At 33.7% G+C, this 12,776-nt stretch overlaps 2 protein-coding genes across 3 annotated transcripts; both read right to left on the bottom strand.

Moving 5' to 3' along the window:
- Positions 1-327: 327 nt before the first annotated feature.
- Positions 328-2,527, bottom strand: LOC114162417 (cathecol O-methyltransferase 1-like). Its single transcript, XM_028046288.2, has 4 exons — positions 1,747-2,527; positions 1,331-1,641; positions 1,040-1,104; positions 328-805 (listed from the first exon to the last, which is right to left on the bottom strand). Exons 1-4 carry the CDS (start codon positions 2,187-2,189, stop codon positions 509-511), a joined length of 1,116 nt encoding a protein of 371 aa, XP_027902089.1. The 5' UTR covers positions 2,190-2,527; the 3' UTR covers positions 328-508.
- Positions 2,528-3,914: 1,387 nt separating this feature from the next.
- On the bottom strand, positions 3,915-9,965 carry LOC114162415 (cathecol O-methyltransferase 1-like). 2 transcript variants are annotated; one of them, XM_028046287.2, is made up of 4 exons: positions 9,500-9,965; positions 5,138-5,448; positions 4,858-4,922; positions 3,915-4,410 (listed from the first exon to the last, which is right to left on the bottom strand). In XM_028046287.2, the coding sequence occupies exons 1-4, from the start codon at positions 9,943-9,945 to the stop codon at positions 4,114-4,116; spliced, it is 1,119 nt and encodes a 372-aa protein (XP_027902088.1). In that variant the 5' UTR covers positions 9,946-9,965; the 3' UTR covers positions 3,915-4,113. The 2 variants fall into 2 exon arrangements, with proteins under 2 accessions (XP_027902088.1, XP_027902087.1); XM_028046286.2 differs by lacking the exon at positions 9,500-9,965 and adding an exon at positions 5,968-6,492.
- Between the last annotated feature and the right edge of the window lie 2,811 nt (positions 9,966-12,776).

The raw sequence follows: 12,776 nt of genomic DNA, 5'->3' as shown, positions 1-12,776 counted from the left end.
TCAAATGGTTGTTTCGAAGAAACCTTTTTTCAAACATGTTTTCTTTCTTCTATGTGAAACCTCCACTTCTCTCTTTGCATCCCCTACTCCTCTGTCTCGTTTCACATTTTTTTCTTATGTTTCAGAAATATTTCTCTATTCTGCCACTGCATGCATTGCCAAATCAGTGCTAGAATATCTCAAACCCTAATCTCCTTTTGCCCCGCCACCATGGTAATGTCTTCGTGAAAAAAAATTGTGCAATGCACATTTTTTCGAATCAATTATTTGGATTTTGTTTTAAGTCTCTTCTTCAATACTCTTCAAAAAAAAAAAGGAGAAACTCTGTTATTTTAAACAATCATAGCATGTATATGTACTTTTTTTGTTTGAAGAACATGATCACAGATTACATTCACACATAAAAGCTTTAGTATAATACACCATGAGCTTGTTCTGTTAATTTAAAATGCATAAAAGAAACCATTAGAAATAGAACAGATGAATGAGGGACATAGAACATAGCATATTACTTGAAGAACTCCATAACCCAGTAAATGTTGACACGACATTCATGTCTGATGCCACTGAATCCAGCTTCAGTTGCCAAATCCATGAACTCTTGTTCACATCGCTCTTTCCCTCCCACGTGTTGAGTCATCATCACAACATCCATTTGTGAAACTGCCTTATAAGCGTCATTACTCTCTGCCATTTTTGGAACAACAGCTTCCACGACTATCACCTTTCCATCATCAGGAATCGCATCGTAGAAATTCTTCAACACCTTCACACACTCTTCATCGCTCCAATCATGAAGTATCCACTGCACAATGAAAAAGGTGTTGCTATAACTCATGCATCACTTTCCTTAAAATTCCTTTTTCTCTTTTATATATATTTAATAGAATGAATTATTGACATTCATCACTATGCATTTTCTATTAAAAAAGTTATCAATTATTCCACATTAAATGGTGTCCAGTTGCAAGAAATAATTTGGTTATATACATCCATCATCACCGGTGGACCCAAACCCCCCACCAACATATACAGTTACCTTCATGAAAATAGCGTCTCCTTTAGGCACATTTTCAAACATATCTCCACAAACGTGATCCACTCCTGCAATATTAGGATGCCAAAAACCTCATGGAATATATCATAACAAAGAAACTAGACACTAATGTTAATTGACAAAAAAAGTAAGTAGTTGACACTAACTATGTTATATTGTCTTGTCAAACTCAAATTTTACCAAATAACTGTGTTTAAAAGAAGTAAAAGAGCTTTTTTTTTTTTTTTTTTTTTATTTTCCACGACCACAGGATTGGATTAGTAAGGATGATACCGGGATAGGAAGGAGCATGTTGAATGACGTGAGGCAAGTCGAAATTGATGCCATGGATATGAGGGTATTTTGAAGTGATGAAGCTAATGTTGATCCCAAGTCCACCACCAACATCCACCAACCTTTTTATGCCCTCCAAACCATTGTAGGATTCCAGAATCTTCTTCATCACCAAAGTGGTGTGATTGATCATTGCTGTGTTGAAAACTTCATTGAACCTTGAGTCCAACTTTGGATACTCAAAAGCATGAGTGCCATAAACCCTGTTGAATGGAACACCCCCTTCCCGAATTGCATCTTTCAGCTCACTCCTAAGAACGTAAAAACACATGTTATTTTAACTTGAGCATACGAAGAAACTTTCCTGGTATAATAGTTAAGCTAGAGAGAGAGAGAGAGAGAGAGAGAAGTTTAACCAGCTGTGAAGGAAGATTTTGTCATGGATCAAGGCCATCCAGGGTCCCAGTGAAACCCCATCGGAATTGCGAGCGAAGAATGTGGCGACGGGAGTGATGGTGTAGAGGCGGTGAAAGGTGGGAGGGAGACGGTGGTCGGAAACGAGGGAAGAGTGAAGAATGGAGTGAGAGGAAAGAAGAGTGAGGATACGATCTAGCATTGAGGCTGCTTGTGGGTTGGTGCAGGAAATCTTGGATGCTATGTCCTTTGCAGACAGCTTAGCACCTTCACCAGCTTCTTTCAGCACCTCAAACACACCCAGCTCCGTCGCCGATTGCAGTGCCATCGGTAGCACCACGGAGCCCACAAGCTGCATGGCACGCGAGAAGCTTTCTTCATCTTCTCTTTCTTCTTTTTCCTTCTTCTCTTCGCCGTTCAGCTTTGAATTTGGAAGGTTTGCCATCTCCACTTCAACCTGCAATCACTCACCACCTTTTACACTTTAATTTATACACACACTACTCTTCTTCTTATTCTTTTATATTTCTCCATTATATATAGAACCAGGCAATTAGGATGAAGATATGCTTAATCACAATTGTTATAGTCATACAGTTAGAACTAATTGTGTAAATATATTGTTTAAAAATGTGGTGAAATCTTTAAAATTCTGGAAAGATTTTAGGCTTAATTATTTGTTGAACCAAAGTCTATTTTCGAAAAGGTCAAAGAATAGGCTTTTATTCTTTTTAAAACCGAAGTTTTTTGTGTGTCCAAAGTTAAAATTTTAGAAAAGATACTTTCCTATTACAACATTGCACCGCCCTAAAATTTTTGTATGTCTTATGCACTTGTGAAGACTCACATTCTCTCTTTCCATTGTAACTCAATAAGCCATTGTTGGTCTCTTCTCCATGTGAAGTCCTTCTCTATTGACATTGTTGATCACCACAAAGCATCTTGTTCTCCTCTCATCTTTATTTTTATTTTGGGTCGCCATAAACCATCTTTTGTTATTTGGAGGTTTGTTTTCTTCTTTCTCACATTTTTTTTGTCTACTTAATGTTTGCTCACAAAAAGGAGACATGAACACATTTTGGTCTTCATGATAGGTTCATCATTATTGACACCTTGCTCCATTCTTTACGCCTTCTCCTTCTATTGTTCGGTCATTGCTCACACTTTCTCCTTCCATTGACCGATACATTTTTTTTGCATTCCATTGTTCAAAGCACATTCCCATTCTTTTAAATAATTTCAATTTTTATTTTATGTCACATATAAATTTAACCGAAGCATATCTATAAGAATATTCTTTGGTTAAGAACCAAAGCCTAATTTTATGTTATCATTTCTTACCTCATCTTGATATGCTTTAGTTAGAGAATAGAAATAGAACCTTCGAAAATAACTGATGCCAAATTTTTTCCTATACTAGTGTGTCTTCTCTTACTCAACCCTTACTTGAAATTTTAGTGTGAAGCACCAATTCCAAATCAGATGAATTATTATGTATTGCCCGTCCAATTTTAATGGACTTGATTTCTTTGACTGAAATGAGCAAATATTCTTTCATCTTAATGTCATACATATTAATCTTGTTATATTGGAAGAGATATTTGATATTATCGGTGATTCTAGTAGTAATACACAAAAAAATACATTATGAGAATAAAAGTACTAAATCATTTATGAAGTTTGTGAAAGAGTACCGTCAATTAACTAATAATTCATTTTAGGGATATTAATGACTACATTGACTATCAAGTAATTAGATGAATTAGATGAATGACAACTTTTTTGTACTATTTATTAGAATTAGTTTTCCCCTAAGTAAACATGTTTCAAATGATAAACAATACCAAAATAATACATGGAATGATAATGAATTACATGTTGGTTCAGAAAGAAACAAAATTCAAAAATTAGGGAAAACTTAAGCTAGAACAAATCAATAAAACAAAAATAATTATCATTTATGTGGTAGATTGCCTAAAATATAGGACTTGGTTTGGAAAGAACGGTAAAATTAATATTTGTGCATGTTTGAATGAAGTATTACTTAAAATATTCATATTATAATAGATTGATTTTTGGATGTACGAATTCATGTTTACGATACAGAAGAAGAATTTCTTACAATCTAGAACCAATAAGTTCAAATTAAAAATTTGTCTTCATGAAAAAATAGAGAGAAAACTTTAATGGAATTTATTTATCTTTTACACATTTCAATTTTTTTTTTTTATTTTGTTTTATTAATTTGAAATGTGCATATGGTATAATATGTTACACAACATAAGTTTGTTCTGTGAATTTAAATTGCATAAAAGCAAACATGAAACACATAAACAAAGCATTAGAAATAACAGCACATGTGGTGTGATCTACTTGAAGAACTCCATAACCCAGAAAAGGTTGACATGACATTCATATCTGATGCCACTAAATCCAGCTGCAGTAGCCAAATCCATGAACTCTTGTTCAGATCGCTCTTTCCCTCCAGGGTTTTGAGTCATCATCAAAACATCCATTTGTGAAACTGTCTTATAAGCATCGTTAGTCTCTGCTATTTTTGGAAGAATTGCTTCCACAACTATCACCTTTCCCTCATCAGGAATTGCATCATAGCAATTCTTCAACAGCTTCACACACTGTTCATCACTCCAATCATGAAGTATCCACTGCACAATTTACTTTTTGTCAAATCTCAATGAATGAGGTTGGTACAACTCATCCATCACTTTCCATAAAACTCTTTCTTCAACAAAACCTAAACAAATTTCTACCCTGCTTCCACTATTAAAAAAAGTTTCTTTTCTGCAAGAATAATTCTATGACTAAGAGTCCACTCTAAAGTTGAAATTGGGGAAAAAAAACAACAACGACCAGGCACTGGTCGTGAGAATTGAAGATGAGAAACACGTTTAAAGTTTGTATCAATTATACCAAAAACCAAATAAAGTTTGACTAGAAAGTTACAAGTTGAAACTAAAGTCAAAAAGGTGTTTCATAGAACGAGAGATTCCTCTCCCCTTTAAAATTAAATAGTACTACTTTAAAGCTAGTTTATTTTGCTACCATCCATCATCACCTACGCAACAAAAACCCCACTAACACATACACTTTACCTTCATAAATATGGCGTCTCCTTTAGGCACATTTTCAAACATATCTCCTCCAACGTGTTCCACGCCTGCAATATTAGGTAGCTTTTGCTTTTAAAACATAGCCTCATAAGAAACTAGACACTAATGTTAATTGACAAAGAAAATAAATAGTAACACTATTTATGTTATTGACTTGTAAAATTCAAATTTTAGCAAATTACTCTGTTTAGAAGGAAGAAAAAGAACTTTTTTTTTAACTTTCCACAACCACAGGGTTGGAATGTGCAAGGATAATACATACCAGGATAGGAAGGAGCATCTTGAATGACGTGAGGCAAGTCGAAATTGATGCCATGGATATAAGGATATTTTGAAGTGATCAAGTTAATGTTAATCCCAAGACCTCCACCAACATCCACAAGCCTTTTTATGCCCTCAAAACCTTTGTAGGATTCCAGAACATTCTTCATCACCAAAGTTGTGTGATTGATCATTGCTGTGTTGAAAACTTTGTTGAACCTTGAGTCCAACTTTGGATACTCAAAAGCATGGGTGCCATAGACCCTGTTGAATGGAATACCCCCCTCCCGAATTGCATCTTTCAGCTCACTCCTAACAATGTTAAAACACAGTTATTTCCCCTGAGCAAATGAAGAAACGCCCCACAATTCATAAATTAAGCCTCTTGGGAAACATTTACTTCTAATGACATGTACCTAACAATGTAATTTGTCTAAATACTTCGGAAGTTTTATAAGCAACGACCAAAAATTCCACACAGCCATAATAATTGATAATGATTATTAATTACAAATCATAGCTGGACCGATTTTACCGTCGAAAGACTAAAACTTCACTCAAATTAGATGATTATGCAGAAACCATTACCCCTTCCCCCTCCTTCGTTAACAAAAAAGAACTGATCTTTGTGCGACCAACTTTCCATCTTCATTGTTAATTGAATCGAAGAAAGTAAAGTAGTTTGGAAAGCAAAGTTTGAATAGTAAAATCTCTTTCTCCTTCCTGTCTAAATCGTATAAGCTAAAAGGGGATCCCTTGTGTAAATTGTTTGTGATGGAAAAGGAGATAAAATGATAGATAGAGGAGAGAGAGAAAGAGAAAGAGTTTAACCAGCTATGGAGGAAGATTTTGTCTTGGAGCAAGGCCATCAAGGGTCCCAATGAAACCCCGTCAGAATTGCGAGCAAAGAATTTGGCGACGGGAGTTATGGTGTAGAGCCTGTGAAAGGTGGGAGGGACAAGGTTGTCGGAAGCGAGGGAAGACAGAAGAATGGAGTGAGAGGAAAGAAGAGTGAGGATACGATCTAGCATTGATGTTGCTTCTGGGTTGGTGCAGGAAATCTTGGATGCTATGTCCTTTGCAGAGAGCTTAGCATTTTCACCCGCTTCTTTCAGCACCTCAAACACACCCAGCTCCGTCGCCGATTGCAGTGCCATCGGTAGCACCAAGGAGCTCACAAGCTGCGCGGCACGCGAAAAGCTTTCTTCATCTTCTCTTTCTTCTCTTTCCTTCTTCTTCTCTTCGCCGTTCAGCTTTGAACTTGGAATGTTTGCCATCTCCACTTCAACCTGCAATCACTCACCACCTTTTACACTTTAAATACACACACTGCTTTTCTTCTTCTTCTTCTGTATTTTTCCACTACATATATTAAACCATGGAACGAAAATGATTTATCTCAAGATAGATAGAGACGTTTCAACCAATCTTTCTCTTTTGAGAGCTTTTTTATAAAAAATATATTTTACAAATTAAAATTTTTTGTTTTTTAAAATAATAATAATATTAATAATGGTAATTATATAAAATTAATAAATTATTACAGGACGCTCTCACTTTATTTTTATTTTTTAATTTTAAAATGTAATTAAATATAAAATAGAGAATCATTCTATATTAATATAGATTTCATTGTCCTAAATAAACATATATTCCAATAAATAATATATAATTATTTTTTACTATGTTATCAAACTATACGGTAAGAACTCACTGTATGAGATATCCTCACGAGATCATTGTGTTGACTGAGAATTGGATACGGGTAGACACTCCAACGTCCAAGTTATTCAAGGTGATATAAGTGACCTCAATAATAAGAATATATTTTGATTCGAATATCAATCACCCTATATACATGTAATCCTTATTTCATCTATTTGAATAAAGTTCAAATTTGCTAATAAATGCTTCTTGTAACGACATAGAGAACTCGTTGTTACCTTTTCTAAGCTAACATAATAGTGTTAACTTTATTATCACTTACACATGGTCGATATGTTTCAGTCCAAGTTAGGCTCGATATGTCATTATGATATTGACAAAAATCATCTCAGTCCTATACAATATATTAGCCCCACAAACTTATTATTAATGTAGTTCACAATAGTTTTATGCCGATATGATCAAGATCTGATATAAGGAGCATATCCTTTACCTAAATGTATCTACCCCAAAACATTGTAAAGGTCCAAGCTAGCCTGTGTCAAGTGTATTCGAGAGACATGACGGTAAACGAAGAGTCAAAATATCACATCTATTGGATTAAAAAAATCTAACGATGGATATATTTTGAGGTAACTTTGGTTGGCACTCCCTTAAAGCTATAAATAGAGGAGTGGTAACCAAGGGGTCCCCTTATTCGATAAGCTAACATAATGGTGTTAACTTATACCAAGATTATCACCACCTACACATGGTTGATATGTTCCAGTCCAAGTTAGGTTCGATATGTTGTTGCAGTATTGGTCGAAATCATCTTAGTCCTATACAATACACTAGCCCCACATACTTGTTGTTAATGTAGTTAATAATAGTCTTATGTCGATAGGATCAAGATCTCAGACAAGGAGCACATCCTTTACGTAAACATATCCATCCCCCTTGCCTCCCCCCCCCCCCCCAACCCAAACGTTGTGAGGGTCCAAGTTAGCATCTGTCAAGTGTATTCGAGAGACATGATGTTTGGGCGGTGCACAAAAAATGAAAAGTCAGAATATCACATATGTTGGATTAAAAAGATTTAACAATGGATAAATATTGATGTAACTTTGGTTAGCGCTCTCTTAAAGCTATAAATAGAGGAGTGGGAACCAAAAGACCCCCTTGTTCGATAAGCTAACATAATGGTGTTAACTTTATACCAGGATTATCACCACTTACACATGGTCGATATGTTCCGGTCCAAATTAGGCTCGATATGTTGTTGCAATATTGGCCAAAATCATCTTAGTCCTACAAAATACATTAACCTCATAGACTTACTATTAATGTAGTTAACAATAGTCTCATGCTGATACGATCAAGATCTAAGATAAGAAGCGTCCTTTACCTAAACATACCCACCCCCAAAAGTTGTGAGGGTTCAGACTATCAAGTGTTTTCAAGAGACATGACGTTTGGCGGTGCATGACAAACAAAGAGTCAAAATATCACATATGTTAGATTAGAAAGATCTTATGATAGATAAATCTTGAGGTAACTTTCGTTAGTGTTCCCTTAAAAACATGAATAGAGGAGTGGGAACTAAAGGCCCCCTTGTTCAATAGCCGAGAGTGCCCTACCAAGATAAATCTAATAGTGTGTATAATCAACTATGTCGTCCTCATCTTCTATCTCTTGCAACTCCATTAATAAGTCTAATAGTATCACACTCATAATAAGGATGAAATATCAAAAGTAAACTTTTAAATTTAACTCAATATCTCAAAACCAGCTTATAAAATAATGTTTATATCTATCTATATATTGTGAATCGAACTTATCTCTAATCGATGTTGTATTTCCAAGAACTAATTTATAGCTAGTTTGCCTTTCTACCGTCCATCATCACCGAGGCAACAAAAACCCAACCACCACACTACATTTTCCTTCATAAATGTGGCGTCTCCTTTAGGCACATTTTCTAACATATCTCCCACAACGTGTTCCACTCCTGCAGTACTAGTTAGCTTTTGCTTTTAAAACTGAACGCCTTTAACAGTGCACACCTTATAGCCTCATAAGAAACTGGACACTAATGTTAATTGACAAAGAAAGTAAATAGTGACATTATTTATGTTATCGACTTGTAAAACTCAAATTTTAGCAAATTACTCTGTTTAAAAGGTGGTGGAAAAGAACTTTTCTTTTTAACTTTCCATAACCACAAACCACAGGATTGGAATGTTTTAAGGATACCCCGGATATGAGGGTATTTGGAAGTGATGAAGTTAATGTTAATCCCAAGACCACCACCAACATCCACCACCCTTTTTATCCCCTCAAAACCTTTGTAGGATTCCAGAACCTTCTTCATAACCAAACTTCACTCAAATTAGATGATTATGCAGAAACCATTACCCCTTCCCCAACCTTCAATAACAAAAAAATAACTGGTCACAAGTTTGTGCGACCAACATTCCATCTTCATTATTAATTGAATCGAATAAACTAAAGTAGTTTTGAAAGCAAAGTTTGAAAATTGCCGAGGATCAGAACTGGAGAAGTTTGAATAGTAAAATCTCTTTCTCCTTCCTGTCTAAATCGTTTAAGTTAAAAGGGGATCCATTTGTGTAAATTGTTTGTGATGGAAAAGGAGATAAAATGATAATAATAGTTAAGATAGATACAGAGAGAGAGAGAGAGAGAGAGAGAGTTTAACCAGCTGTGCAGGAAGATTTTGTCTTGGAGCAAGGCCATCAATGGTCCCAATGAAACCCCGTCGGAATTGCGAGCAAAGAATGTGGCGACGGGAGTGATGGAGTAGAGCCGGTGAAAGGTGGGAGGGAGACGGTGGTCGGAAACGAGGGAAGAGTGAAGAATGGAGTGAGAGGAAAAAAGAGTGAGAATACGATCTAGCATTGAGGGTGCTTCTGGGTTGGTGGAGGAAATCTTGGATGCTATATCCTTTGCAGAGAGCTTAGCACCTTCACCCGCTTCTTTCAGCACCTCAAACACACCCAGCTCCGTCGCCGATTGCAGTGCCATCGGTAGCACCACAGAGTTCACAAGCTGCATGGCACGCAAGAAGCTTTCTTCATCTTCTCCTTCTTCTGTTTCCTTCTTCTTCTCTTCGCCGTTCAGCTTTGAACTTGGAAGGTTTGCCATCCCTGTTATCACTCTCCAACCTTCTGCACTTTAAACTACTGCTCTTTAGAGAGCTTCTTATATAAGATATTTTTTACATATTACAAATCGGTTTAATTAAGAGAGTGTGTTATATGTTAAAATAAAAATGGAAGTTGTATATAAATAATAATAAATTATTACAGAAAACTCTCATTTTAATTTTATTTTTTAATTTTAAAATGTAATTAAATATAAAATAGAGATTTTTTTTTATGTTATCATGAATTTCATAGTCGGGAATAAACGTATTTCAATAAATAATTAAAAATCAATTTTTATAAAGTTAAAATAAATTAAAACGGTTCATATGAAGTAAATAAAGAGTGAATCTTTTATAATTAATTAAAATAATTATGAAGATTTTAATATTTTTATAATTTATTACACAGATATCTAGGAATTTAAGTCTAATTTTAGCTAATTTTTTTAAAGTAATTAAGAGTAGGAGATGTGTAAGATAATGAAAAACGTTATTATTTAAATTTGTAGCCACCTGAGTAAAACATCCAAGACAACGTGAAAAAGAATAAAAGGGTTTTTCCAGAAAAGGTTGTAGTTTATTGAATCTGGCATTTTGAAAACTTTTTCCAAGTATATGACAATGGTTTATATATAACCGTTGTGGCATAGCGGGTATAAAGGGGTTTATTTATGTGTTTATTTTTTGAAAAATAATTTTTTATTACTATATTTTGAGAACTTTCTTATAAGATATTTTTTTAAGTAATTTTTTATTTTTTTATTTTTATTTTTAATATTTTAAAATTACTTAAAAATATCATTTTTCTTTTTTTTTTCTTCCGCACTTACTGTTCTTTGTTTTCAGGTCGGTGCTGGAAGTGGTTGCCACCGCTTGTGACTGTCAATGACCGCGCTAGTCTTGACGTTGGTCCGCGTTCTTCTTCGTAGTGACCGAATACACTACCAACTGTGTTGTCCCTGCTTCTGTGACCACCCTGTGACCGAATACATACATATATATTATTAGAATTTAGATGTTTTATATAAATTTTCTAGCTTTATAATTACATCATATATCAACATTATATCATTACTTTCTTGATAATTATTAGGATGACGAGAAATCCAACAAGTATAAGTTTGATTATTTATTTTAATCTAAAAATCATCTTCACTTTCGCTTTCATGTTTAATTTATATAAAATTTTTGTCACATTCTTATTTAAGTTAAAAAACAAAAATATTTATATTCGTTAATTTCTTATTCTAAAAAAAAAATAATAATTTTTTTTTACAAAAATAAAAGTCAAGACAAAAAATGTGATATTATCATATATTTAATTTATAATTTATAGAATTCATATTTTTTTTTCTATTGTCAAATGTCAAGAAATAAATTACAATTGTATAATTATAAAAAAATTATTTATCAGTGAAATAATTATATAAAAAAAATTGTACCTTATAAATAAGTTATGAAACTAAGAATTAACATTATAAATGTTTTGGATTATTTAATACATTAAAGATATTTTAATAATCAAAAATAAAACTAGTATGGAAATGGAGATAGTGAATATATACATATTTATTAAGTACTCATATTCAATTTTAAAAAATAGGTATTATTCGTATTTGTATACAATACAAGGATTTATCTACCTGCACCTCCCTTTCTTCTTTGTGCACCCTGCACCTCCCTTTGTGCACTCCCCCATGAAACCTATAATCACCAAACTACTCCTCACTAAAATTATGATAAAAAACCTTATTCCTGCCTTTCTTTTTATTATTATCTTTTAGATCGAGTATTTCATAACATTTTTCCATACAAAGAAAATGTTTTTTCGAAATACTCAATTGTAAAAGGATAAAAAAATATATTTTGGATTGAGCCTTTCATAATATATTTTCAGATGTCAAAATACTTTTTGAAACATTTAATTTAAAAAATATTTTCATATTTTCATTGGTGTTTTAGAAGACATTTTTAAAATTTAAAAATACTTTTCAGAATACTTAATTTAGAATATTAAAATATTTTTTTTAAAATAGGATTTCAAAAATATTCAAGGATCTAAAAGTACCTTGTGGAACACTTAATTTGGAATGTATTTATTAATACTTTTTGAATTGTATGTTCTGAAAAATATTTTACGATCCAAAAGTATCTTACCCAATTTGAAATATAAAAGTATTTTTTGATTAGATATTCTTAAAGAATTTTTGGATCTTGAAATATATTCCACAACACCCGAAATGTATTTTTTTATACCCTTGTCTTTTGTTGGTCATTTTTTCTTCCTCTTCATTGGCTCAAGCTTCTCCTTCCATACAAGCTTCTCCCCCTTCCTCTATATTTTTTCCTTCACCATCATCAACACAAAATCAATACTAGAATGACCAAATTTGGAGAGACCTCACAAGTGCATATAATTCATTATCATAAATGGGATAATTGTGATAAGCTCCATTATGTTTTTCACTGAAATATGTTATTGGGTGACCTTCTTGCAATAAAATCACACCTATATCAACTCTTCGGGCATCACATTCTAGTTTAATTCTATCTCTTAATTCAAGGTTCAACCCATTTAAGAACCTAGTTAGAGTGGTGTCCTCCTCTCCACAACAACCTCTTACTCACTCTCACTTCCACCCTCCATAAGAACTTCATCCTCATCCTCTCATCTATTGTAACCTTTGGCTCACCCTCACTCCCACTTTCCACATGAACTGCATCCTCACCCTCCCCCTCCAAAACAACCCCTTCCTTACCCTTACCTTCCATAATTGTTTGAATCATGTTCACACTCCCCCTCCCTTTCCACAACAACCTCAAGTTCACA

The sequence above is a fragment of the Vigna unguiculata genome, chromosome 9, assembly GCF_037176805.1.
Source record: "Vigna unguiculata cultivar grain cowpea cultivar isolate G323 ecotype 2 chromosome 9, ASM3717680v1, whole genome shotgun sequence".
Lineage (NCBI taxonomy): Eukaryota > Viridiplantae > Streptophyta > Magnoliopsida > Fabales > Fabaceae > Vigna > Vigna unguiculata.
This window is presented reverse-complemented; position numbering and strand designations above follow the sequence as displayed.

What these genes read in the sequence shown, in the direction of transcription:
- LOC114162417 (XM_028046288.2), bottom strand. Translation starts at nt 2,189, where the DNA reads ATGGCAAACCTTCCAAATTCAAAGCTGAACGGCGAAGAGAAGAAGGAA. An exon ending in AAAATCTTCCTTCACAGCTG is followed by an intron (nt 1,642 to 1,746) that starts GTTAAACTTCTC and finishes TTACGTTCTTAG; the next exon opens with GAGTGAGCTGAAAGATGCAA. An exon ending in GAGACGCTATTTTCATGAAG is followed by an intron (nt 806 to 1,039) that starts GTAACTGTATAT and finishes TTCATTGTGCAG; the next exon opens with TGGATACTTCATGATTGGAG.
- LOC114162415 (XM_028046287.2), bottom strand. Translation starts at nt 9,945, where the DNA reads ATGGCAAACCTTCCAAGTTCAAAGCTGAACGGCGAAGAGAAGAAGAAG. An exon ending in AAAATCTTCCTGCACAGCTG is followed by an intron (nt 5,449 to 9,499) that starts GTTAAACTCTCT and finishes TAACATTGTTAG; the next exon opens with GAGTGAGCTGAAAGATGCAA. An exon ending in AGATGCTCCTTCCTATCCTG is followed by an intron (nt 4,923 to 5,137) that starts GTATGTATTATC and finishes CTAATATTGCAG; the next exon opens with GCGTGGAACACGTTGGAGGA.